At 40.6% G+C, this 27,585-nt stretch overlaps 1 protein-coding gene and 1 long non-coding RNA gene across 8 annotated transcripts; one reads left to right on the top strand and one right to left on the bottom strand.

Annotated features, from left to right (window-relative positions):
- Window positions 1-526: 526 nt before the first annotated feature.
- CSNK1D (casein kinase 1 delta) lies at window positions 527-21,289 on the bottom strand. 7 transcript variants are annotated; one of them, XR_008469376.1, is made up of 11 exons: window positions 21,006-21,289; window positions 15,907-16,017; window positions 14,015-14,163; window positions 13,284-13,512; window positions 12,745-12,915; window positions 10,980-11,128; window positions 10,331-10,502; window positions 9,833-9,972; window positions 4,582-4,648; window positions 2,881-2,943; window positions 527-2,734 (listed from the first exon to the last, which is right to left on the bottom strand). XR_008469376.1 is itself a non-coding variant. In XM_054221326.1 (10 exons), the coding sequence occupies exons 1-9, from the start codon at window positions 21,079-21,081 to the stop codon at window positions 4,616-4,618; spliced, it is 1,230 nt and encodes a 409-aa protein (XP_054077301.1). In that variant the 5' UTR covers window positions 21,082-21,289; the 3' UTR covers window positions 527-2,734; window positions 4,582-4,615. The 7 variants fall into 7 exon arrangements, 6 of the variants coding, with proteins under 6 accessions (XP_054077301.1, XP_054077299.1, XP_054077303.1 ...); XM_054221326.1 differs by lacking the exon at window positions 2,881-2,943; XM_054221327.1 differs by lacking the exons at window positions 527-2,734; window positions 2,881-2,943 and adding an exon at window positions 2,953-4,247.
- A 49-nt stretch (window positions 21,290-21,338) lies between these two features.
- LOC128917811 (uncharacterized) lies at window positions 21,339-27,364 on the top strand. The gene is made up of 4 exons (XR_008469378.1): window positions 21,339-21,761; window positions 25,135-25,430; window positions 25,778-25,873; window positions 26,365-27,364. It is a non-coding gene; the product is annotated as an uncharacterized LOC128917811 (long non-coding RNA).
- The last annotated feature ends 221 nt before the right edge of the window (window positions 27,365-27,585 follow it).

The raw sequence follows: 27,585 nt of genomic DNA, 5'->3' as shown, positions 1-27,585 counted from the left end.
TGCCCTCGGATTATGAAGAGACTTCTGAGAATTACATAGCAAAAGCCAGGACTTTTATTACACAGGGCACTGCGGGTAGAGCTCAGTATTCTTCGGGCTTCTGTCCTACCTCCCAGAACTGCGCAAGTCTCAACAGCAATTCTCTTCCCATACTTCCTATCAATACAATGGATTACTGATAAGAGAAAGCATTTGTAAAAGACTTCTGGAAAAGCAGCAATATCCAAACAAAACCATTTACCTTTCCAGAGACAAAAGACATGCTTTCTGTGAGCAAAGCAATGAATGCCTTCTCTTTCTTCCTGTACGCCCTAACTGCTGCATTCTGACCGTGACTACCAAAATCCTTCAGTGAAAATTTTAGTACCACAACAATGTCTTCAAATGTTTGCAACTGACAACGTTCTTTGTAGGTACAGAGACTCCTTAAAAAAAAAAAAAAAAAAATCAAAAAAAAAAGAAAGAAGTTAAGAAGTTACACCAAGTAAAGAGTAAGGATTCATTTTAAGTAAGTTACACCAAAGAAGAAGTTATTATGAATGTATTTACACAATTGTTAAAGTACACAAATACAGTGGTAGTACAAATGAAGTGCTCTGAGATACTGGTTTCCAATACACAGGTTTATATAGACAGTCTATTTTCCGCATGATGGAATTTAACTATTATGAAGGACAAAAACTGCCCACACGTGAGTACAATTCAAGAAGTCTGCAGTCAACTTTAAGTAGAGTACAGCAATCTAATGTTCCAGATACAGAGAGAATAAAGAGGCTGCCTTTGTAAGTCCCTCTAACAGTACATTATTAACCACAGATATTTACAAGGAAAGCACAGTGAGGTGTAAAACTGTTCAAATGGTAGTGCACATGCCTAAAATACTGAAGTTTATAGTAACTGAGGAAATAATTCTCTTATGCAAACTTATCAATGAATCAAACTCTTAAGCTTTTCCACTATACTCTCCCCAAACACAGGTGTCCCAGTCAGACCCAGAGTACATACGGGCAAGTCGCTAGTGTTCTAAAAACATCCAGAGCATGACTAATACTTAATATGTGGACCTTTGAGAGGGGCAAAAAAAGAATTTGTAAACAAACACCGAAACAATAAAAATTACTCTTCATAAAACTTTGAAGACCAATATGCCTTTAAAAAAATTTTGTTTTCAAGCAGGGAAGAATTTCTCAAAATACCTAACTGTTCAAACAAAATCTCTGCGTATACTATCGTTTCTAACATGGAATTCCGCATTACTTCAGTCACATTAGTATCAACAGTACTTCTGATACTGTTCTAAGTACCGTGAGGACAGAATACTTACTTTTATTTTATGAGACAGTTTACAGTAACAAACAATATGAAGAATCTCCCCTATTCCATAACCAACAGGTGCTAACAACACCTGCAACAGTTTTTTTGGACAACCTAAGCATGATGAGTCATTCATTCCTAGCTAATGATTCTGGGCATACTCAGGTTGAATACAATTAGCAATAATGGCATGCACCTGAATTGTAAAAATTCTCAGGATTTCACAGCAAGAATAGGTTGTTTTGGGTTGGGTTTTAGTTTGGGGTTTGGTTTTTTTTCTTTTTTTTTAAAGAATTCCTTTTTTGAGTCTCGGCATGAAACAGAAGGCCTGAATCAATTTATTTATTTATTTTTAAACATGTAGATGCTGAATGAAACGTGCAAATTCACCAAAGACTCAGTAGCAACACGTATTTTCCACTTGCAATACCCTCTAAGCTAACCAGCCTCAGAGTGCAGGAAACAAAATAAAAGTGACGTTTGAAACTATCCATTCACCCAAACTAAGCAGAGAGATAGGACAAACTTTCAAATTCTAAATCCCTCAAATGCCAGAGTCTTTCACTTTGTCCTTCATTTTCTTTACAAAAAAAGAAATCCATTATCACCATCTCTACTATACTTACACTCTCCAGCAGGGTATTTAGTTTTCCTCTTTTATGAAAAAGAGCAATTACTAAAAATTCCTTTGTGGTACACGGAAAGTTAAATGTTAAGTGTGAACGAAGACAGCAAACAGCAAAGTAAAATTCTAACAGTTTTTAAAATTTCATGAGAAAACCGTCTCAGTCAGAATGGGACCATACAAATAAGTAAACAGTTTAAATAAAGTCAGATGGTTTTGATTCATTTACATGTTCCCTGCCAGACTAATTTTTTTAAACAAGAAATTTCAAGTCATTGTCTTTAGTTTAGGTTTCTTTATATTCTACATTTTTAAATCAGACAAAAGCAAGAGTTCTTTACAGAGAATTAAGCCAATAATTTTAGCAAAATGATACAAAAAACTTTCTTAAACCAAGTAAAAGATTTATAGTTACAGTAGAATAATAAAAAGGGGGTAAAGTCTGCCGCCTGTGGAGGGAAAACTGAAACGGCCGTCCGATAACAGGCGGTCAACTCTGTAAACCATCTTTCTTTTCCAGCCCTGTTACCACAGGGTTCTCTTAAGGTCATTGGGTTTCTGGCAAAAGCATCCTGTAATGGCAGCTGCTGGAGTCTGTCCATGTTCCTCCAAGTACCTTTTAAGTCACATGGAGAACTCCAATTGTAATGTTTCCGCTCTAGTTCAAGGTATTTTTGCTAGTAAAGCCATTGGTAACATAGGAGATCAGCCATGCATTATCTGCCCTCCATGGCAAAATAATTTTCATCGGTGCACAGCAGACTGGAGAACACTGGTAGTTACCCGAGCAGGAATCTACCAAAGCCAAAAAACAAGACAACATCAGCACATATCATTCCAGTTAACATACAAGTGGCTCTCAATGTACTTTAAATAGTTCATTGCCAAAAGTAAGTGTGTGAATTTAAAATCCAATGAGCTATACGATGTTTCGCACCCACCTGTAGCTACACGAAGTTCCCTGTATTTTCCTTCTTTATTAGAAGTTAACATGGAAAATTCACCTTTCCAGCCAGAGGGGATGTTTTGAAGAAAAGTAAACAGAGCATAAACATGCACAGAAGAAAGAACAAACCAGATGAAAACACCACCAATGTGTAGAAACAGACTCAATGAATAATTAAGTTGGAAAAAAAAAATTCCAATAAGAGGGTAAAAAAATTTAATTATTTTCAATGGCTTTTAATTTTTCATGGGACATTGTGTTAAAAGACACTTCATTTATTTCCATAGCTTGACCTATTTCAATAACAGTGTAACACTATTTCAGTAACACTTTCACTGTGAAAGTGAAAAACGACCACCATACATCACTGCAATTTAAGAAGCGAGAAACGTCTAAGTAGCTGAATCGGTATTCAGTATTAATTTCAGTTGTAAACAGCTACAAATAGTAAGGCATACAGTAAAGGCCAACCAATGCAGACGTAACCCTAAGCAGACCAGAATCTGCACGTCTCCCGCACACAAGCTTTCTTTCCAATGCAAAGCTCTACGTTTGCCCCCCCCCTTTTTTTTTTAATTTTTTATTTATTTTTGACCAAGGTCTGATAATTGTAATTTAAAAGTGTTAAGCTGCCATTTACAGTTGGATCTTTTTAATGTTACAAACTACGAAGCAGCTTGTGCACAGTCAGCCAAGCACACAAAGCAGGAGGAGAAAACAGAAGAGGAACAGCAGGATTCTTCACCAACTAGAGATACGGGATTAGTGCAAGCTTAGGCTTTATAGAGAACGTGAGGCAGCAGACAGTTATACAACAGAATTTCTTAAGGAACAGAAAAATCTCACAGCCTTTTTTTAATAAGAAGCAAAGCAAAGAAGCTCCTGAAATACTTAAGAAAGCATCCTTCAGCCATCAAGGTTCAGATTCCAACTGAAACTTGTTATTTCCCTGATGAAACCCGTTAATGCCAAAAGCAGAACAGACTAAAAAGCCAAAAGCTGCACACAGAAAGGCAGAAACTTCTACTGCACTGAAAAGTGGAAAGGAGTTCTAAATACCCAGATCCAAGTCTGCCTACCTCCGAGATGCTCGTGTTCAAACTATTCTCATTAGTGTGTGAACATTTTTAAAATATAGATCTGAATAGATCTGACTATTTTTAAAATGACAGCTCATAAGGAATGGATAAGAATATAAACCAGGGAGAAATGGATACAGCTGTAGCAGAACGTTCCATTCACGGCAAGACAGAGCCTTATTCGAGTAATACAGTCAATTGAGTCTTCATACAAGTATTTTGATTTTACAATTCTGAAGCCGATCTGGTTTTGAATGGATGACACACTGCCGCATGAACATCCCTGGAAAGACATGCAATTCTCAAACAGCTAAAATTTAGACTTCATTATTTTATTTTATTGTTGACACTTGAACGGTTTTAGGGACTTTTTAAGTCACTATTTTTGTCAATTCTGCTTAAGAGTCCAAGAGGAACAGCAGCAATAATTCAACTTTTGGAAGGACATTTACTTTTAGTTAGAGTTAGAGAAAAACCAATGCTTCATCAAGCATCTGACCGGAAGGCCCAGGTACAACTATGAGATAATGTGAGGAGAAGAAGCAAAGTCGGATGTTTCCAAGGATTTTTTTTCCCCGCCCCATCCAAAGTTTTGGTGTCTAATGAGAAGCACTCACCCAGTGCTGCCTTCCAACGAAAGGAGACGAGCAGCTACTTGCCATGGTGTTCGAAAGGAATGCTATTCTGAGGTAGGGGAAAAGACAGCAATTTGTAACAATTCCACTGCCCCAATATATAAAGATGTCTAACAAATACCCAACCTAAACTTGTAGTAGCAAATGTATCTCTTGAGGAACTCTGCAATCAGACTTCTATAAGACATTTCTATCATATTAAGAGATACGTAAAAGGAACAAATCATATTCCTCAAAGAAAGCTGACAGGGTCAGAAGAACAACGCAGAGTATGATGCCTATTAAGATGGATATATGGAGAAAGATTTGCTCATGAGGAGATGGAAAATGCAGAGGCATTGGAAGCATGTTGCTTTTTCCCTAGGGAAGCGGCACAACACTTCAGTTGTTCAATGCCGGTGTTGGCTACAGTCTTCTAAAAACTTCCTCTGTCAAAGAGACTTAATCAAATATTTCTTTGTGCAGCACTCCAACCTCTTCTTCCAACTACGGAGAGAATACCTCTGTTACCAGCAGGAAATATGCACGGCTTTGACTGTTGGGTGCTGAACATGCCACATTCAGGAAAAAAAAAATTAAACAACTTACTGTATACCATGAGCAGTCGGATTGAACCTTCTGTGAAAGGAAATGAAGGCTACTCACCCACAACTAGACTCTTGAGATGAGCACTGCTTTCGGGGTGCAGTCTGTGCAATGTGGACAGACAGAACTGATTCAAAGTGGTCTTTACTGGAATGCTCATGACCTCCTTTACTAGGTTTCTTAACGTTTAAAGACTGACTATGTAAAGGAGACTTAGTGAACAGTTTGCTCACAGAGCCCAAGAGCAGAAGGATCTTTTAACAGCTGGTATGATTTTCTGTCCAGCACAGATCACAGCTCTTCATTGCACAGAGACTTGTAATTTAGGCTTGCTTTAGACCTGAATACACCACCTAGAAACGAATACAGTTTTGATGCAAAGGCAAAGGGGACAGATGACCTACTTCTTTTAGTTCAGCAGGTGGCTGCCTTCACTTAGGCCTCTGTTTCACTCTTCTTTAAATGTGAGTGGTTTTAATTTTAAGTAATAAGTTCTTCACATACATTTTCTGAATAAATGTCAGTTCCTGTTAAAATAATTGTCTCTAAAATACTACACCAACTAACTCAAGATGACCTCTTACCCTTCAGACAAACTGAAAGATGTTGATTTGAAATTCTTGCATTGTACAATCTGTTTCCTCAAGGAAACAGACCTGTTTTCCCAAGGTCAATTTTTATTGCTCTTCTTAGTGTTACAGTTTTCCAATTAAGATACTGAGAAATGAACTAAGCATAATATTCCAGCACCCGTCTCATTAATGACATGAAAGAACCTCTCCATTTCTGGTCATTACTGTATCATACATAAATTCAAGGATGAAATCACTCCCTTTCATGAAGACATCACAGTAACCGCTCCAACATTACACCTAAAGCCTCCTCAGTCACTGGTTACCACAGCTATAGTTCCCAAAATATAAGACAATGGTCTCCACTGCTTCTTCCTAATCAGGTGTTGGAGTACTGCAGTAATACACATTTTATGTGAATAGGCTTCACCTGACTGCTCAGCTCTCACTGATGTTTATGGCCGTCAAACATCTGACAACTTGCAGATTTTTAGCTGTTGCCTTCAATTCCATATAATCGAGAAAAGTACTGAATAACGTCTGCCATAGAATTTATGTAATTTCATTAGAAATGTTTAAGTTTCACAGACATGCTAGATGTTACTCCAATAAACACTCATTACTTAAGTGTTACAAAGTGCTAGTCTTTCTAATGAGAATGGTTTAGGTACTATGTGGACAATACCTTGGAGGTGGGGAATATACATGACACCTGTTTTGCTATCCTTACCAATTACCATTTTTCCATGAGTGTTAAATTTCTCTGAGAAGAACTATTTTACATAAGAGAATGTAAGTTTGTATTAATATACATTCCCAGCCTTCAATTTCAGTTTCAGTCTGAACTGACTGGAAGTCATTTTGGAAAAAAGAAAGATAAAAATGTGGAGACATCTTTAAGAACTCTACGTAGAGCTAAGCAGCTTCATCATTTCTTTGAGTAACCTCCGCACATTTCCATTGCCCAGAGTTTAGCATCGCCTTACCAAACCAAGGCATCCAAATAAAATAAAATAACAAAACTAATTTATCGAGTTATAAATAGCAACTCTTACAAATGCAATTCTTAACATAAGACATCTGTAGATCTGCACAGCAAACTTTAAAAGCTGCTTTCTACCAGGAGTATGATTTAAGCACTTCCTGAAAAAGGAACAGTGGTAGCCTATTTACTTAAGACTTACAAAGGAAACTAAGACACTTGGAATGGGCACGGACAAAGAGTTGCTGTTCTTTACTGTTCCCCTGATAAGAAGCAGTATGGATTATTTTCTATATTCTTGCACCTAGCCAATCAAAATTCTCCTTAATAACCTTGCCATGCGAGTTCAATACTTTAAGTTTTCCTGACTAAGAACAGGATATAAGATAATGGGAAACCCATGGCTTTAACTGGTAACCTGGTAAACATCTAAGGATAAATTTTGATTATGGTAGAACTACCTTAATGTTATGAAGACAGTAAGAGCATAAGCTGTGAAGACTTGCAACTTGAGCCATCTCACCTGCTACGGAGTAAGTGAAAACTGGGAAAATGAAAAGCAAATTTTCTCTAATGAGCTCAAGGGGAACTGTTATAAGGTAGAGTCTAAGTAAATCTATCTTGCATTCCAAATCCGAGAGGCCCATGGGAAGCTGTTTGAGTTATCCTACAGTTGCACACTGTTATTCAGCCACCACGAGTGGAGACCAGCAGTGGTTCACTGCCTTGATAAGAACTAAATGAAGACAACAGATGATGAACGCTTAATTCTAACAAACTCAGAGAAGATCATGACTAGGCTGCTATTGGGATTATCAAGAGGTCAACCAAGTGATCCCATAGTTGGAGCAGAGTGTTAAAAAGGGCGGGTATGGAAATGTGCCATTAAGCCAGACTGTACTGTTGGCCCATGCCACAAATTATACATCTGATTACTCAAAGATTACTCTAAAGAACCCACAGTCCTACACAATCTCAGAGTACTCCCACTCTACAAGTTAGGCAGGAGCAAAATGTATCTGCAAACCCACCTGCATTATTTATACATTACAATGTTTAGAAAAGCATCACTGGCACACCGAGTTACATCAGCAATGTAACAAAAAAATGAATGATGAAGTCTCTCCTAACACAGGCAAGTAACATCGCTGTGCTTATTTCTGTTACTCCCATTAATTAGTTATCAGACTGGCAACAGAGACAAAGCATCTGAGATTTGCTCAGAATGCCAGAGACAAACCCTGGGCACACACACTATACCAGGAAACCATCTTTACATCGGAGTAAATGTTCAGGGGGAACTCGGCCCCACACCCTCACAGAACAGCTGAGGTCAGAAGGGACCCCTGGCAATCATCTAGTCCAAACCCAACACCCAAAGCAAGGTCCCAGAGCAGGCTGTACAGGACAATGTCCAATTGGGCTCCAAATAATTCACAAGAGGGACATGCCACAACCTCTTAGGGCAACCTGTTCCAGTCCTTGCCCACCCTCATAGTAAAAAAGTTTTCTTATGTCTAAATGGTAATTTCTTATATTTCAGTTAGTGCCCACTGTCCGTTGTCCACTCACTGGATATCGCTGAGAAGAGTCTGGCTGCACCTTCTTTACATTCTTCTGTCAGGTATTTATGCATATTTACAAGATCCATAACTATATGCAGTTTTACCTTCTTTGTTTTCATACTGTTTACAAGCTTCAGCCATAAAATATTTCAACGTGAGAATTTCTGGTGGCAAGAATTGTAGTTCAGTGAGCAATTTAAGCTGGCAAAAATCACCACCAAAGTCAACACAGAAAACCTCACCTGTCTCCTATTCTCATCCAGTCATTTTTCTCTATCCCTTGTGCAAGCATGAACATTTTTGTGCAGCTATGTGGTGAAACAATTCATTCAGCTGAAAATCAACTCAAAAAATCCCACATTTGTTACAGAAGAATTGTTTCTCCAATTCAATTCACCCTGTCTTCATTAGAAATACCCACCTGGCCTCCATCTAAAAGAGCATTCCCTCGAGCAGTACGATTTTCTATATAAGAACATGTATCATCCAAAATAATTAATTCTGCCAATTAAATGATGAAGCCAAAAGGAACTGAGTTAATTTTTATCAATATGCTCTGGCAACGAGGAATAAAATGGGTCCACGGCAAAAATTATACAGTTAGAACTCCAGCACAGCATTGGGGCATGATGGAAAAAGCCCTAGGCGACTGCACCAGTCCTCATGACAGACTGCTCTCCCGGCAATATTGCAGTATGCCTACAGTACAGGTGATTCCCCATTCTGTAAGTAAGACTAAAGGTAAGCTGCAAAAAGCTAGACCATACACTACTTAGGACAAGTCTGTGTGAATATCCTGAGAAAGGAACGTTTCAGCTATAGCATAAAGTGTTAAAAATATATTTCAACATTGTTTATCAGACTTAAAAAGAAGCATTCCTAAAATCTCTTTGCTAAGTCACTGTGACCAATGAGGATGATTTCAGTGCTGACTGTGGCTATGAATCACTGTATCATTCATCCTCCTGCCATCCTCTTCAAATGAGCCTTCTGCGACCTATCCATCATCCACGTATGTGGCTTCTTATCTGCTCTGAACTACAGTACTGCACTACAACATTTCTTCACTTTTGCACTTTTCTGTTCTTCACCAACTATTTCTTGTCTATTCTGCACCAACGTTCTCTGCTCTGTTGATTTGGAAGAATGACTCACAACTGCCTCTAACTTACTCTGCTTCCTCATTGATAACAGATAAAAGAAATTCGATAAGCAAATGAGCTAAACACTATAATTGTAGGTAAAAATGCTGTATCTCCAGGATTTAGCATCATCTTGTACACCAATGACTCTGTATTACTTTGAGTACTTTATGCTTATTGCTGCCAAGGTAAAAAAAAAAAAAAAGTTTTCTTTACAGTAGTCTACAGCCAGCTCACAAACATAAATACTTGACATTTTAACTGAATATGAGCCAACATCATCTGCAAAATCACTATGACATCACATCAACTAGCTGGTATGTTCTTTTGGCAAATTAACTTTATCATATCATCCGCATTTTTCCATTACACAGCAATCTTTTTTACCTGTGAAGTTGACATGCGAGAGGTATCTTGTCGGCCTGTTAAGTCAGACGACGAGATATTGACTGGGGCACCGCGATGCAATCTCATACTCACTTTCCTTTCTCGTTCCATACCAGATACTGGCCGAGGAGAGGTGTTGGCTGTGAGAAAATACTGCATTAGATTCCCATAATGAGAAATGCGATTATAACCTGGTCACTGATAAAATTACACTCTTGTTGTTTGCACATGAGAATTCCAGATTAAAACAAGAGAAATCAAGGCCTTTGTTTTACGTTCACAGAAATCTAAATAGCAACTGGCAGGTAATGAGTGTACACAATTACCTTCGATCTACTGAAAAGCAAGGAGGAGAAAAAACAAAAAACCCAGACCCTGACCACAGACAACTACCATTCAGGTATCCTAATTCTCATTTAGAATTTTCAATGACCAGGAGCAAACTGCAAATTAAGAGTTGTCTACAAGGTGCATCTATCTGGGTATTTGCTTACTTACCAGCATGTGAAGTTGGGGTAAGAGGAGTAGGAGGAGCTACATCTTGCGTTCCTCTCAGCCTGCCAGAAGCAGTGGAGGGTAATCCACGCACAGCTGGATTTCGTGTATGTCTCAATCTTTCCTCTCGCTCTCGTCTTTCACGTTCAGCATCTTCAGCCGCCCTGCTTGCACCCTATGGGTCAAGAGTAGTGAACAACCTGGGAGATTACTGAGTTTACAGTTATATATTCGGATAAAAATACTGAAAATAAAGAACTGGACAACCCATTAATTGAAGTTTGCTAGGGCATTAGACACCTCCTCAACAGTTGCAAATGACCTGTGCTGAAGATCAAGGTGGGAGAAAATAAGAATTCCGCAACCTAGCACGGTGACTGCCCTGAAGGAAGTATCTCAGAAGCCTGACACATTTAAAACTCTATAACTTCAGCTTAGTTGTCATTCAACTCATTCAACAGCCATCTCATGGCTCCTGTATCTCCTGCCTTTCCTTATTTCCTGATCTTTTTTCTAGACAATATAGCTTCCAGGAGGAGAAAGGCAAGACAATCTTACAGTATCAGTTAAGATACTCAAAACTGACAATGCAGTAAAAAAAATACCATTACAAAAAAAAAAATAATTTTAGAAAGCTATGTCAGCTACTCACAAATTTCAGCATGTTCCAGTCAAACACATAGTCATACGAGAACCCTTGTCGGTGGAAGAGGTTTCTGAATAATTGCCTTAGATAGGAATAGTCCGGTTTGTCATCAAAACGCAAAGAACGGCAGAAATTCAAGTACGTGGCAAATTCAGCTGTAATAAAAAAAAGCCTGTTTTTTTCCTTCAGCTTCACATTTGCTTTTTATAATTCTGAATCACCCAAAAAACCTCCCAACCAGTCCAAACCCACCAAATAGGGAATCTCCTAAATATAAGAAAAAGAATAATGACCTAATACCAGAAATCCACGACAGGCAACACTATAGCCCACCTATCAAGTCAACCCTGAAAAGGAAATTATTTGTCTGTCACAGAGTAGATCTCATTTGTCATCATCAGAGAGGAACTAATATTAAACTTCTTGACCCAACCATTGGCTGGGGGTGGGGGGGGAAGGAGAAAGGGGGAAGGGGGAGAAGTTTAAAACTACAGTTGAGCAAAGAAAAGAGAATGTTTTTTTTGCCCTTCTTTGCTTTGAATATATTTAAATGCAATTTATTGCAGGACATGGACTAGCATCTCTTGGTTGTTAAGGCACATAAAGATTTATGTCTGCTACCAAACAAAACATGCAAAAACTAGGGGACCCACATAAATTTCCCATATGCGTCATGCTATAATTTTAGATTTGCAATAATCTGAACACCTGTTTTATATGGCATACAAAGTATTAGTTACACAGCAAAGAAACGAATATCGTTGTGAATTCAATGCGCCAGAAATAACAGCAGTATCAAAATACCAGCTTTTGAGTTCACGTCTTTCCAGCTGAAATAATATATTAATAACTTACGTTAAGAAAGAAATTCTAACAAACAGCACAAGAAAACTTGATTAGTCTTCCCTGCCTGTTAACCCCAGAGAAAAAATACACTGAATCTAGAGAAACACATATGAAGCAACATTTGAAACAGATCGAAGACAGTAAATTTTCATATAACCCAACAAAAACTATAGTTCTCCTTACCGTACCTAGCTGCTGAAGACAAGAACGTGTAAAGAATAGAGACAGAACTAGTCATGAAAGATCAACAATGTTCTCCAGTGGCAGCTAATGTTAACAAGTTTTAAAACCGATTTAAGTATAATTTTTCAGGGTTCAAAAATGCCTAGTTATTACTGTGGTGCAAATACCAAATTGAGAAAAAGAACAGCTTTGAGGCATGATGCTAGGATATAGGTGGGTTTCTTATGCCTCTCATAGATGCTGACCATCAACAGGCCAAACCAGATGAACCTGGAATGACAATTCCCAAGTGAAACAACTGCAATAAGTAAGAGGTGCATCTGACTATACAATCTGATTTATCCAAGAAACAGTACCCACACATACGAAGAAACGGGTAGTTTTGCAAAAAGCTACTTGTCTGTTCGAGTTATCCAGCCAGCATCGATGCATGCACACACAATGCAGTGCAAATCAGATGTACCACGCTATACTTCAACTAGAGGGCACTGCAATGATTGTTTACTAATAGTTAAGACCAGGGATAAATAGAAATGGTCTACGATTGCCAAGATCCTGGTCTTGAAAGCACAGTATCTTTAGCATGGATGTATCCAATCATGGGGTTGGGGGGGGTGAGGGTGGGGGAGAGAGAGAGAGAGAGAGAGAAATAAAAAAGACTGATAGAATTCAGTGTAAAGAAAAAAGAAATACCACTACAAACGTGAACATGTAGGCCTAGTGCCACATAAGAGTAACTTACAAGGATATCCTTTACACAAAACCTCAATGGGTGTAGACATTTTCTTTTCACTGATACGTTCGTATTTCTGCCTCTTTGTTGCTGCTTTCAGTCCCTGCCAGGGGAGGGAGCCCAGGTTAAAATACATCAGTACATAGCCCAAGGACTCCAAGTCATCTCTGCGAGATTGCTCTACAACAGCATAAAAAAGTGGACTCATTAGGTTTCATTTTCTACTGGAAAAACAAAAGACTGTGCAACAAGACTGTCATAAAAACCCTTAGAAAAACAAGAGATATCTGAGAGTTACTATGCCCATGATATACTCATCCAGTATAAGAAAAGGCCTATCACCCTTGTAGTTAGTAAAAAATGTGCTAATTCCTGAGAATTACAAAGTGACCGAATCCCACCCCATCAAGAGACAGGAAGCCAAGCATGCTGCACTGTTAGTGCCAGAACTAAGGAGACTGTCTTCTGTGCTTCCATAAAGCAACATCTACTTGCACTAAAATTATGTGCATCGACACTATTCCTATTTATTGCTTTCCCCAGCTCACCAATTCCAAGATGAGTGTTGATGGATGCATAACGGGCAGTTCCTGTTAAGTTTTTATTTTCACGATATGGAATATGTTGGTGAGTTCGAGCATCTCGATACTTCTTTGCTAATCCAAAGTCTATTATGTAGACAAGATTGCCTTTCTTCCCCAGGCCCATTAAGAAGTTATCTGGCTTCACATCTCGGTGAATGAAGTTCTTAGAGTGAATATATTCAATCCGACTGATCTAAATACAGAGAAAAAAAAATTAAAAAAAAAAAAATAATCAGAGAGACTGGGCATGCACTGTTTTTCTTATAAAAACACTAGCAAAACTGTTTTAATGATAAAAGAGGTAACAAAACTTTTTATTGTAAAATTTAAGGGCGTTAAAGAGAACATAATTTAGAAGACAATAGATAAACCTTCTCTCCAGCTCTTTCCCTGTATCTATTTTACATTTGTTTCCAAAAACTTTCTTCAGGGAATTTCTTTGTCTTTGAGCAGTGCAACACCTGGTTTGCAAACAGCACAGGCCCAGTTTTTAAAAATCAAATTAAGACTTTGGTTTCACTTTTGTTGGGGCACTTTATATTTACAGAACCAAAATTATTTTCGAGTCTTTTCTCTAATGACACAGCCTATTCCCCTCTGAATTACAGGACTAAAACGTAGTTGGTTATGGTCTCTCAAGGAACTTTACTATCCCAACATACTACACTATCAAGATCAACAAAGCAGCCTCCTACCATTTGGTCAGCAAGCAACAGGACTGTCTTGAGACTAAATTTCCTTGAACAAAAATTGAAGAGATCTTCAAGACTCGGTCCCAACAGCTCCATCACCATTACATTGTAGTCCCCTTCCGCTCCACACCACTTAATTGTGGGAATACCCACTACAAAAAAAGGAAACAGTTTATTCAGTATAACAATTGGATTTATACAGTTCATACACACAAATCTTCAAGGTTCTCTGAGAGGGTCATTACTAAGAATGTTTGTATTTACAGTGTAGCTTAATATTTTATGCTACTTTCAGCCATTCCAAAATGAAGTTCGATAATTTCGCAGCAGAACCAATATAAAATTATAGCAACAGAGGTCTAAAAATAGTCTTTTTCCTCTTCCCCAGAAACCTCCCAGTCTTTGTGCTTAGCTTGTAACTTGGAAGTGTTTAGTGTTTTTGCTGGATTTGAACCTTAAACATTTTACAAGTATTACCGAGATGGCAACAAGGAGCAAATTGGAAGTCTGAAAATAAAAACACTGACAAACCACTAAATATTATTACTGAAGAAGGCCTTAGAAATTAACTTCTTATTTTCAAAGCCTACAAGATCACCATAAAATACCTCTCTCTCCTATTTCAATTTGCAATTAATTTTCACCCTCGCTTCATACTCTTGTTTGTTCTATAGTTCCATTTTATTTGCTGTTTGGTGAATATCTACCAAAGTAGCATTGTTTACAAGAGGCTCGAGAGCGATAAAATTAGCCTCGCTTTATGCAGAATCTCAGTAAAGTTATTTCACACAAAACTATATAATTGCTGAAAAATTTTCAATTAAAACTGTACAGAGGTAGCCTTATTCAGAATTTCAGATGCCTTTACTTTGAGTTAATTGTATGCCTTTTGAAAGTGAAATGGTATAATTCATCCATTTTAAACTCTTACCTTTACTCAATATGCATTATTTTCTCCTGAATTCCCTTCACAGAGAAACCCTTATTCGGATGGAAACTTAACCTTCTGCCACCTGCCTCTGCAGCATCCATCCTCAGAAGGAATCTGCCATCATAGCCTTAGCAAGCCCCTAAAGGAAGCATTTTACTCTATGAAGGGTACTCAGGTTACACGCAGGCAGCAACTGAATGAGGCAGGAATTAAAAAGTAACTAAACGCAAATACACGTGATCATCCATTCCCAGATGTATGATTACTGTACTTTGCATTTGAGATACAGCGTGGAATGTAGTCTTTATGCAAAGTATAGCCTCACTTAAGAAGAATTCAGGGGACTATGAAACAAAAGCAAAACTTAACTACACAGAGTTTATGTCCCAGAACTGCATGGGGATCTTACATTTGCAGAATTCCAAAATATAGGAGTGAGTTATCCTAGCAGAGTGCCAGGCAGTAGCTACAAAGTTGCTTCACTCCTCTACTACTAATGCCATTTTGTGTTAAATTCCCACAGCAAGGAAATATTTTTAACTCAGAAGAAAGAATACTAACTATCATATATAACAAAAGTTAACCTGAATTTACTAAGTTTAGAATTGTGCTACTATAAAAGCAAGCCAAAGCTCCAGAACAGTGGTTACCATCTTTCACTGACCTGTGAGAAACAAAAGTGTAATGGCAGCGTACTGCCATACAGGACCATACTTCGTTCCACATTGCTCGAGGTTTTCACATTTTAACGCTCTGGGACCATGAGCAACATTGGAAGGTCTTAGTGCTTACCATGAAGTTTTTTGTAGCCATGGCTTTGGAGGCTGCTACTCTACATTGCACACAGCCCCCTTTCCCATCTTCTTATATGTCAAAAGAGATCTTAACCATTAAATACGTCCAGGTGGCAGATACATAAGACAAAAAAAGTTAAATCTCGGAAGAAGTAAGATAATTTGCTTGCCTCCACCCTGCATCATTTTGTAGATTTTACTCTCGATGTGGAGCTGAGGATGTTTGGTTTTCACACATTCCAACTTAATTGCAACCTCCTCCCCGGCAGCAATATCAGTTCCTAAAACCAGAATAATTTAAAACATTGGTCAAAATATGTTTTAAGATCCATTTCCTTTATCAAGACTGGAATGAAACAAATATTGGCAAACTACTTCTCGATGAGAAACATCCAGAGATTATTAAGTACTTTCAACCACGATTATCTAAAAGTTATTCTGAAGTGTTACAGATTCTCTCCAACAGACTAGCAGTTTAAGAGACAACTATCAGATGCTGTAGCACACGAAGCCAAACCTGCTGCTACCCCATTCCAAACATAATACGAGCACGTCTTCTGAGGGGTGTCTTTCCACTTCCAGTTGGTGGTGGAAGTGCTCAGAATGAGTGTATGGAATTACTAAATTGGCTAAAAATACAAAAGTACAGCATTGTTCACACATTAAGGAAAAGTATAAAATCAAGAGGCTTCTGAGGTAGAAAACAGCCACAGTTGGCATGAAGAATACAACACCTGTGGTGCCCTGATAAGGATGCTTGTGAAGCTACATGAGGTACGGGGCGGGATGCAATTATTCTGCGGCTTTACCTTATGATGTATAGCAGATACAGGAATGGGATGATACCATGATACAGATAAGCTGCCAATTAGCTGCCCGCTCGATACTCGGAGCCAACATTTTGTCAAATTTTGATGAAATGCTGTCCTTTGTGCAAACTTTGCTCATTATAATACCAAAACACACCTCCATCCCGAAGGCTACCTGCCTCCAAGGTGCGACCACTCCTTCTTGAGACTGCGCCCTGAATTTCTCGTAAACTATACCTTTAATTGTGAAGCGAGAGAATTTTACACCAATCACGATAAAAGTATATATGACTGAAGTCACTCAAACTCCACCTTGAAGATAACAAATAGTATAAAAATAGCCCGAGAGAGGGGGGATACCCAGGGAAGACACCATCGCGAAGAATTCCATCACTGACTTCCGGGATCAGTTGACGGGCTGAGCCTTTCTTCCCCACCATAGGGACGCCTTTGGGTAAGACTTAGATTAATCTGAGTGCTTTCTCAGGAAACTTAGAAATTTCTCTAGAGAATCTCTTTCCTACATTTATAGCCAGGCTGTATCATTTATAACTTTGTCGCGTTTTGTATAGGTAACAGTACTTTCATTTGCACGTGCTTTGCAGACAGTGTATTTATTTATCACTGTCAATCCTAAGAACCTATATATCTGTTGTTTAAATAAACTGCACTTTTTAAGTAGCTAGGCATTTCGGTTTCTCACTGAACGCAACCAAAGACTCAAGAGTGGCCATGCTAGTTCATGAGCACGACTAGACTGAAGGTGCAGTCCACTATTAGTGTATCCAAATCGTAACAGTTTAATACGTATTAAACGCAATTGGACTGATAGTGCTGAATTGGGCATCACTCAGAATTTAAACCTAGCCACACCTAGCCTCCCACCTGGGTGAGGAGTGTTAGAGCACAAGGGGGTTTATCTTCTGCCAAAACTGCTTTGCCCCTTTCATGCAACAGAGTCTTTACAGGTGTGGCATGTATCCCTGCCAACCTAAGAAATGCTAGGAATTCAGATCACCTCCTCTTATGCCTTGGAAACATAGACTACAACTTCCCTAAATCTCAACATACTCCAGATGTATTCAGACACCTTATGATTTTATCCGGTTGGAAGGCAGATTATCTAGAATCAATAATTTGTCCTCTCAAAACCCTTTTTAAAAATTTCATTAAATTCTTGTTTCAGGAATCAAGTGACTAAAAAACTGGCTTACCTGTTCACTTTCAAAGTTTGAACGTATGTAGGGAAAATAACTGAGTCAAGAAACGTTTGCCTCCACCCTGCCTGTGACATACTGTCACAGCCAAGCAATTTAGGAACTAGAAACAGGAACTGGCAAAAGGAGATGCGTGACGCTTTTCAGACATATCACCAAGTCTCTCTACTTTCAGAATTTGGCTTTCTCTTTTCTGCATTACCTCATGGTTTAGTATCACATGAAGTATATCACCTGCTGTTTGTTCTGATCCCCACTCTTAAAAGCATAACTTGAGGCCTACTAGTTTTTGTTTGGAAAGAAACAGTAAGCAATCATCTTGAACTCTCTTCATCCATGATGATCAGGATTTCATAGACTTCTAAACCCTAGGACAGAATTTCTAAAATAACTCTGTAACCACCAAAACCTTAGCTTCCTTTAAGGAAAACACAATAATATTTGAGAAGTAGTAAGAAGCAGTAATTTGAGAGAGATCAATAATTAAAAAGTAGTAATAAGCAGTATAATGAGAAATTCACCATTTGTAAGTGAAAAAGATAGTCTAGAGTTGCAAAAGTATTTTCTTTTAAACTGCAAAATTCCAATTTACTTGGAATTGTAAAATCCTCTACCATAAGGAAAGCCTTGGAAATTATTTTAGTTAGTTTAACACCCAAAATTAATTATTAAGAAAAATATATAGGTAATGCAAAAATAATGAAAAGACAGCGACTGCAATGCCTTTGTGACTCGTATTTCATGGACTAAGCAACAAAACTCTGCCCTCCACTTTTTATACTATTTAGAATATCTGGGAATCCATTTCTTTCATATCTCCCTCTGGATGGTAACTTCAAAAGATGCAGGTACACTAAGTTCCTAAATTTTATTTTGTTTAAGTTGTCCACACTCCTTTATTTACAATAGTGCCTTACCTTTCAAAATCCTGTCCCACAGACCCCGCCACTCTAAGCATGCAAAGCTGAGGCCATTCCAAATTCCAGAAGACATATTTTGAAGTATGAGGGAGAATAGAAGAGATTATGAAAGAACAATAACAACAGAGACATCAGCTCTGTATTCCAAAGAACTGATCAAAAGAAAGAAGGTCCCTACCCTGTACTCCGGAATGCCTTCAACACCCTTGTAGCTGCATTAAAAAAAAATAGAGGAGGACTGGAAACAGGCAAAAATAATCAAATCCTCCTTTTCAAAGCATAAATCCAAGCTCAAAATCTACACTGAGGTAATCTACAAATTTACTAAGGGCTATCAGAAGGCATGGGCACTTAAAAAATTAATGACTTCTGAAAGAATTTTAAAAGTTATTTTAAGGCACTTATGTCCTACTGTACAGTCTGAGTGTCCAACTGTACAGTCTGAGTGTCCAAGTAGAAACTTGTGGGTTTTTTTAAAAAAACAACACATTTCATTACCACAAAAAGCATAGATTTCAAATGCTTCTGTTTTACCACATAACAGCAGGCAAACCAAACGGGCCTCTACAAAAGGCTTCGGTTCTTGAGAAACAGCCCCCCCATTCTGTTAGCTGGATCTTCCAGGTATCTAATTCTGTACTAGTTCCTGGCTCAGGCATGACATTTGCAGCAAGTCCTAAAAGTAAATCTATGTTCGCTACTTAAGAGATAAAAAGAAGAGGTCAAAAACTGAGGATGAGGAATTCTTGTGCAAAAGGCAGCATGGCAGTAGTACTGATATACGGAGAACTATTATTTCCTGTGCAACTTTACTGGTGTGGGCTGTATGCATAAACATAAAAGTGACAAATAAGAAAATGCTTATTTTACTTTCACTTTAAATTTATACTATAATATAAATTGATTTACCTGAGCAGTAGTCAAATGCTAAAGTAGGAGTTTCTCAAATAATCTAAAATTTTTCAGACTTTAACTGCTATCCTAATCTCCACCCAAAATCCCAATGGTAGCTAATGAGGATTTTTGCACAAGCATACCATCGTTCTCACAACAGTCTTCGATCTTTAATGCAAGCATTGCAGAGAGAAAGAATCACGTTCTCTGCCTCTAGACAACCACATGCCTTCAGTTAGAAACATGAGATTTTTCATCAGGTATATGATCTATATTACGGATAACCATTATCTGCTAACAAGCAGCTTTATCTAACAAATTATTTTGGAATGCCAGCTGTGTGCTGCAACACGAAGCACTGCTGTCTAGGAAGAAAAAACACCTCTCATACTGCATACACTGTCAAACACTCCACATACGTTAGCTAGTGACGTTGCTTTTACCCTCCAGACGTATGCAGCAAATGCACCTTAGCCCCTGCAAGTTCCACCTCCCCTGCTTTTTCACTTGCTTTTTTAAGTTACCACAATTTTCAAATGCAGAGTACTCATTTCTGTGTGGCAGGATATAAAATTTATATTTCTCTGAACTTAACCCACTTCTTCTGTTTTAAGAGTCTGCAGAACATTTTGAGTATTTTAAAAATGCTAGCTTTCAAAACTTGTTGTACCCACTACTGCTTGTCATAATCATAAGCAGTAAACCATTATGACAGAGAACCACATAAACAGACAGGCAAAGACAATGCCAATCCTGGCAACTTTACAACTGCGTAGAAATCATGGTAGCAGAATAAGATATATGCATTAGGGCAACATTCAAGCAACAGGATAGCCAAACTATGACGATTCTTTGAAGGACTTGAGGGATTTTTTAACTGCAACCTAGTCATCCGTAGTTGTGCAATTTTTTTCTTAGGCCTCGCAAGAGAAACAACATCCTTATGACAGCAATTTCTCCTAGTCCACTGCAGTGATATTTAACCCTGATGCACATATTTCTTTCCCAAAATATGTTTCTGACCGTGGTGGGTTTTTTATTTCAAATCAGGGGATTTATACCGTTACCCCCATTTTACAGATGAGGAGATTAACGGTGCCCAAGGTCACAAGACAACAATGAGACGAGGCACCTAAATAAGCCAGAATTTCCGCACTGTCCAAATTAGGACATGGATGTCAACAAAATATTAAATTGCTATTGCTGTGTCCCTAGCAAGGTACTTCATACCAAAGGGCATTTCTCGGGCAGCAGCGCAGCCTGAGCTCCAGCCGGGGTGAAACGAGGTCCCGAGGGCTGCCCCCGGCCCAACCCCGCCGGGCTGGAAGCGGGCACGGCAGCGAGGAGCGCCCACCCCGGCCTGTCCCCCGACGTTCTCCACAGAGCCTCGGGCCCGCCACGTTCGTTCCCAGCGAGCCACCCCCCTTACCCAGGTAGATGTCCCCGAAGGAGCCGCTCCCAATCTTCCGGCCCAGCCGGTACCGGTTCCCAACCCTCAGCTCCATGGCGGCAACTCGGCTCGTCCGCGACCCGCCCCGCCGGCTCGCGCTCTGCCGCCTCACAGCCCTGCGGTTCCCGATGCCATCGCGGCTTTGATCGCGCTCGATACTAGTGAGACAGGCAGCACCGTCGCCGTAGCTCCCGGGAAGGATGGACGCGGATTCCCCGCAGGACCGGCCGCTCAGCCTCTCCGGCTGCCGGCCGCCATACTGCGTGACCTCACTTCCCTAGCAACGGGGGCGGGGCGTGCTGGCTGCGGGGCCGGGCGTCGGGCTCGCCAGGCGCGCGACTGCGCTCGCGCCTGCCGCCTGCCCCGTCTCGGTTCAGGCGTCGCCGCGCGGCGCCCCCAGGGGAGGAGCCGTTCGCGGCGGCACCGGCTGCTGCCTCGTCGCGTCAGCCCAAGCACCGGGCCCGCTCGGGCCGTCAGCGCCGTGCCGCGAGGGTCTGCCGGGCGGGGAATGTGGCCTGTGGCCTCCCGGGTCATCGCGGTGGAGAGGTACGCCGGCTGCGCTGGGCCTCGAGGAGCGCTGGTTTGACCGTGGGGCGTCAGGGACAAAGTCGGAGTCATGACCCTGCGGATTTCAGGGAAAAAGGTGTCATTCCTGCTGAGGAGGAGTGTTGGGATCTCTGCGGCCTGCTGTGGGGTGGAGGAACCACGTGCCTCTGCTACAGTGGAAGATGAGTGGTGAGAAAATGTTACTGTTTGCATGTCTTCTCCTTTTCTTGCAGCAAGACCCCTTGAAAGCACGACCTTGACAGGCTAGTGGTCTTATATTGGATGATTCGAGGTTGCCTTGTCTTATGGGAAGCGGGGGACTGCACTTGCCAGTGCATAGATGGGTTATGAAGGCAGCTTCTGATATGAGCCGGGTTGGGCTGCAGATGGCAGTGGACGGTGGTGTAAAAGGGCTGGGAGTATTGAGACAGGTGTGTGGTGGAGGTGTAGGATGGCAGAGGGAGGGAAAGTTAAGTCACAGTAAGTTTCTAGGCAAAGAGTCTCTGAGTACCCTTCCAGTAGTTTCCTGTGCTGTCCTGCGAGGGGGAATTTTTCTGTGTCCTGAAAGTGAACGAAATGCATAAGCCTGCATCTTGGAGACGCTTTCTGCCAGTGATGCTGCTGAGATGCAGGGTTTTCTGGATCATTCTGCCTGGTTGGTGTTGCAGACCCAACCGTGAGGGCAGGGGTTGCTGTGTTGTGTGCCAAGGCCTGAGCTACAACTGCCTGTCGAGCAGGAGCTGCAGTATACCCCTTGGACGTAAGAAGCAGCATCTGAGCAGGAGGACTAGGCTACAAGGGTATATGGGTACCCGTGTTTTTCTGTGGAGGGTGGTTGTTAAGAACCTGCAGCATAAGTGTGCAGGGAGGGGTGAGTCAGAGAATGCATGCATTAGGAACCTGATGGGACCGTGTCACTCCTCTTCAGATGTGTGGCATGTGTAGTGTATTCCTCCGTGCACTATTGCTGAAGAAGAGTTCAGGAAGACCCTCTTGCCGACTCGTGAGGTTCAGACTGGAGCCCTTTGCTTTCTAAACTGCTTCTAGTCAGTTTAATGCAGCTCAAGCTGGGTGCTTCCAAGAAGAGGGACCCCCTTGGTTATTTTTCTGTGCTTTTTAAGCCTCACAGTCTATGACATAAGCTGATCATGCAGCTGTCCACACGACAAAGGCATGTCTTTTGTCCAATCAAGTGTCCTCTTCAATGATTGGAATTTTGATGCAGGTGCTTTTACCTCCTTACAGAGTTTCATAATCTCTTTGTCCCATCTGCACCTGGGTCTCATCTGTCTTCTGGATTTCATCTGCCTTCTGCTGACTCTGGGAGGAATGGTCTCTTTCTTTACTATCTGCACCTGAAATTCACGTGTCATCTGCTGACTCCAAGTAGAATGGTTCCTTTCTTCATTTCCAAGAATTATAGTTTGAGCATACAATCTTCATTACTATTACTTATACAATTTTTTTATGTTAGTTAAATTATAATGTATCAAAGTCATACAAAACTACTAGCCATCCTTCTTGGACTAGGAAGGAGTTCAGCCTAAATTCACTATGTTGCTGGATTACAGCTCATGGCCTAAGGCAGGCTTCACCAATCTAGCTACATATGCTAAGCAAAACTTCCGTTTACAACAACCGTTGAGGTCTGAGTCCTGCTGCAAAGGGAGGGATCAAATACCAGCAAAACTTTTTATGTGTCAGGTTGTGGTATCCCAGAGTTTTTGTATGGAAAATGAGTGTGAATATGTGTCAGATTTGCATGGGGAGTGCTTATAGAGCACTGCAGACTCAAAACTGGAAGGGATCTTTTTACTGAACATTGAGGGACTTCGGCTGTTTTTCTCCCTGTCATGCACGCGATCCCTGTGATTTGGCCTGCAGCAGTGCTGAGATAATCATGGTTCCCCGCAATCTCCTGTGCTGAGAGGAAAAGCTGTGTGCTAGAATATGAGGAGAAAGCTATGTGGAGAAAATGAGACAAGTGTACTCCTTGCATGTGTATTAGGGAGTGCACTGTACAAGACTGTGCTCCACAGCCTTGGAGTTGGGGGTATTCTGATGGCATGGGCAGAACTAGTAGCAGGAGTACACAAGAGCAGCTTAAACGAGAGCGGTCAGCCAGAGGCAGGGGAGGAAGCAATGCCCTATTAGTTGGGGTGTTGGACCATATGTACAGATTGAGATGTGTGTTGTGTAGATCATTCTGAGTCACTTAAAGCAATTAAGGTTTAGAGCATAATGGCAGAGGCAGTGGGTTCTATTTGTGTTCACAAGAGGGCAAGCTTTGTTGAGTTCTGCTTAGATACGTAACCTTGTACCTGTGGAGGAAGCTGCAGTGCTGGTATGGAAGTGGAAACTTTTTTTTCTTCAGTCTTGGCCTTTGTGGTAGGAGGCAGGCTGAACATAGGACCAGAACTGTTGATCACAGCTGAGTAAGAGTTTCAATGCCCTTGACTTTCATCAAAAAGTGTAGGTGTGGGTATATAGAGGCAACAGTGTGGTGTCTTGGAATGTCTTCTACCAAAGGATAGCTATGGGTCAGCGTTCCCCCTTTCCATCAGTGGTTTGCAAATCATGGGTTATTACTCACAGCTCTGGCAAGGATGTTGCAAAACTACCTATCACTCAAGCTTTTTGATCAAGACAAATCAGAGTCATTTGCTTTCTCCTCTCTGGCCTTGCCTCGTGATGGCCACGAAAGGTCAGTGTAGTAGTTTGTAGTTCTTCATGGCAGTGCCAGTGGCCATTATGTGGTTTGCTAAATGTCTATAACTAACACAATTCATAAACCTAAGCATAATTGCTGAAATTATTACTATAGAGCATAGAACCAAGTGAGAAATTTCTGCAATTGCTGAAAATGTCTCCAAGTGACAGAATGAGAGATGTATGCACAGTACCTATAACTGAAGGGTAGCAATCGCTGCTGAGCAATGCTCTGGCAGCCCGTGTATCTCAGATCCTCGGTCTTGCCTCACGGTCTCCATCGTGGCATTATAACTTTGTCAGCCATTGCTTATCAATGCAGTTGTGGTAAAATCTGTCATTCTTCAAAAACATACAGTAGAATTCAATGTCCTACAGAAAAGCATAAACCAACAGTTACTATATAAGCACATGAGGCTATCTAATGCACAAGTGGATATGCTGCCATAAGAAATTAAAATCTCTGAACTCTGTTTTAAGTTGCGATTGATTGGGTTTTTTTCCTGACATTATGCAGAGTGCTCTGAAGTACTTAATTTCTCTCTGGCTTTCAGTGGTGCATTTTCCCGGCAGCCCAGTAGCATCTCGGTCGGGCAGTGCTGCTGGCCAGATGTCCCTCCTCCTTGTGTAGCACACAAAAAAAAACCCAGTCAAATGATAAGTGTATATTTTTGAGGTAGATAGTGTAATGGTGTCAATTCACAGCTGTGCAAGTTAAATTAGTGCCAGAGGAAAACCAAATACTTTTAGAGTATGAGTATTTTTATTGGATGTATATAAATGTACGCACAACTTCTCAGCATAAAGTGAATGACTGAGCTTTGTTCTTTATTGTTCCTTTTGCTCTTCACAGTTTTACTCTTCCCTCTTGACTGCATTGACCCAGCGAGCGAGGTGAATGGCAGGAGCAGCAGCGCGAGGGCTGTAGCTGTGGTGGTGGGTCCGTCTGGTCTGAGAGCATGCCATACTTTTGCTGTTGGGAGGTGGAAGAGAGAATGTGCCTGATAAATCCAAGAGCAGTCAAAAGCTGGGAGGGAGCCTGAGCAGTTTTGGTGTTGCAACGGCAATTTGAAAAGATCTTGACCATTGGGAGAAACAGCCTGGAAAAAAATCACCGCTTTTTTGCAAGGAGGCAGTTTAGAAGGACAGGTGGGTTGCTGTACCCTTTAACAAAAATATTCAACTTGGGACGTATGGGGTGAGGAAACCTTGGCTCTATGTAGGCTCGAGAAAATGTGTGTAGGCGTCCGTGTCTGTCACCTGTGTGTGTCTGGGAAAGTGGCTCTAGTGCAACTAAAGCTGCCAGTGAGCCAAAAAAAGGCAGGTTTGTCCCAAAAATGCAAAAGCTCTAGTGGCCCGTATCAACATCTGTGCCAGAGATGGTGCCAGATACTTTTTCCTCCACTTGGCTGTAGTCTTCACAAACCTCCATGAAAGAAAGAAGCTTTAGATTCCTACCAAGCTTTATACTAAAGGATTTTTTCCCCTCTCGTCAGAATGTCAGCTGCCGGCGTTTCTCCATGGTCGCCGTTTCTTCTGCCATGACAGTACAGGACAGACGGAAAGGATCTGGCGTGCTCTGCGAGTACAAGGTACGTCTCCGATGTGTGCCTGCATTTTTCCCTAAGGTCCTCGTAGTATGGCCTTTGAAGTTAACATGAAGGATATGACAGCTCTCCTTCTGTAGTTTTTCTATGAAATATTTTAATACAAATACTAAAAATAAATTAAGGTCTTTTCTGGAACACATTACCCCCATGCAAAGCTTACTTCCCTCCATTTATTTATCTTTTCCTGAAAGCATAACCTTCTATTTCTGCCTGCTATCTATTAAATGATACTGTGAAAATATTTTATACTAAAAGAGGGAAGAAACTGTTTGTAAGGGTTCACGTGTTCAGAAGCAGCCGCCTTTGTTTTCATGATAAAAGCTTTATGCTTTTTCAGTCAGTAAATTTAAAAAATATCTTATGTAGTATTCAAAAACTTTACTGAGATACTGGCATCTGTACTGAAAGCAATCAAGCTCAAAGAGACATCGACAAAACGGGACAAATCAGTGTCGCTTCTGCATGTTTTCTAGGCTTTCCCATGAAGCATCAGCAGCCGCGTAACTAGTGATGGCGAGTCGTGGTGTGGTTTTCATGAGTTGTTGCTTCCAATAATGTCCTTTGTCCATAACTTACAGTGTGTCATTTTCACTTCAGTTGGAAAGAAATTTTTCTGAAATATAAAAGTTTCTCATTCAAAGAAGTTGCCTTTTATGAACTTTGCATCAGAGTGGATCTTCAGGGATGATGCACTTGGCAGTAGAAGTCATCAGCAACAAGTCTTTACGCTCCCTTTTAAAAAAGAAAAAGAAAATTCCTTCCAAAGGCCCAAGCACAGCACATCTTCCAACAGTGGATGGCATGGCCTGTCTTTGGGTTCTCAGTTGTAATACCATAAAAATGTGTTTCTCTGCATTTCAGCACAGCCAAAAGCATTAGCCAACCTCTAGTCCATTTTGGCAGCCTCATGGCTTGCAGCACTGGCGATTTGATTCCACACACCCCCTTGTCCTGAAAAGTAAAATAATTTGGGGGACCTTTTATCTTGCTGATTTTTCTATGCTAAATGAAACTTTTAAAAAAAAAGTTAAATTGTATAATTTACAAACTGACTTGCATGGTTTAAACTGCAACTGCCAGTATAGCTGTAGCATACAATTTATGAGGTGTACTTTACCAGTTAGGTATCTGTTCTAAAGCTTTAAAAAGAGAGGCAACTGAATGTAATGGGGGTTTCTTTTTCTGATATTTAGACGGCGTGCTCTGAAGTGCTTTATTTCTGTCTTGCTTTCAGTGGCGCGTTTCCCCGGCAGCCCAGTAGCATCTCTCAGGCAGTGCAGCAGGCCAGATGTCCCTCCTCCTTGTGTAGCATGCAAAAAAACCCCATAGTCAAATTATAGCCGTGTATTTTGGAGAGAGAGAGTATCAACTCACAACCGCGCAAGCTAAATTAGTGCCAAAGGAAAAGTCAAATACTTTCATAGTATAAGTATTTTTATGGGATGTATATAAACCTTTTCAGCATAAAGTGAATGATCGAGCTTTGTTCTTTATTATTCCTTTTACTCTTCTTCTTTACCCTTGGCTGCATTGACCCAGCAAGCGAGGTGAGCAGCGTCAGCAGCAGCAGCAGCGCGAGGGCTGTAGCTGCAGCAGTGGGTCCATCAGCATTACGGTGGGTCCATCTGGTTTCGGCACAGCCTGGTCCTGCCGCCCCCCCACGGTGATCCCCCTGTGGCCATGCTGGGAGGAAG

Source organism: Rissa tridactyla, chromosome 15 (genome assembly GCF_028500815.1).
Source record: "Rissa tridactyla isolate bRisTri1 chromosome 15, bRisTri1.patW.cur.20221130, whole genome shotgun sequence".
Classification (NCBI taxonomy): domain Eukaryota; kingdom Metazoa; phylum Chordata; class Aves; order Charadriiformes; family Laridae; genus Rissa; species Rissa tridactyla.
The sequence above is the reverse complement of the archived record's forward strand: the minus strand, read 5'-3'. Positions and strand labels throughout refer to the sequence as shown.

Excerpts from the sequence above, each read along its gene's own strand:
- CSNK1D (XM_054221324.1), bottom strand. The coding sequence starts at position 21,081 with ATGGAGCTGAGGGTTGGGAACCGGTACCGGCTGGGCCGGAAGATTGGG. Across the intron at positions 14,164-15,906 it reads CAAAATGATGCAGGGTGGAG|TGGGTATTCCCACAATTAAG; the intron begins GCAAGCAAATTA and ends CTTTTTTTGTAG. Across the intron at positions 2,735-9,832 it reads CTCGCATGTCAACTTCACAG|ATTCCTGCTCGGGTAACTAC; the intron begins GTAAAAAAGATT and ends TGGCTTTGGTAG.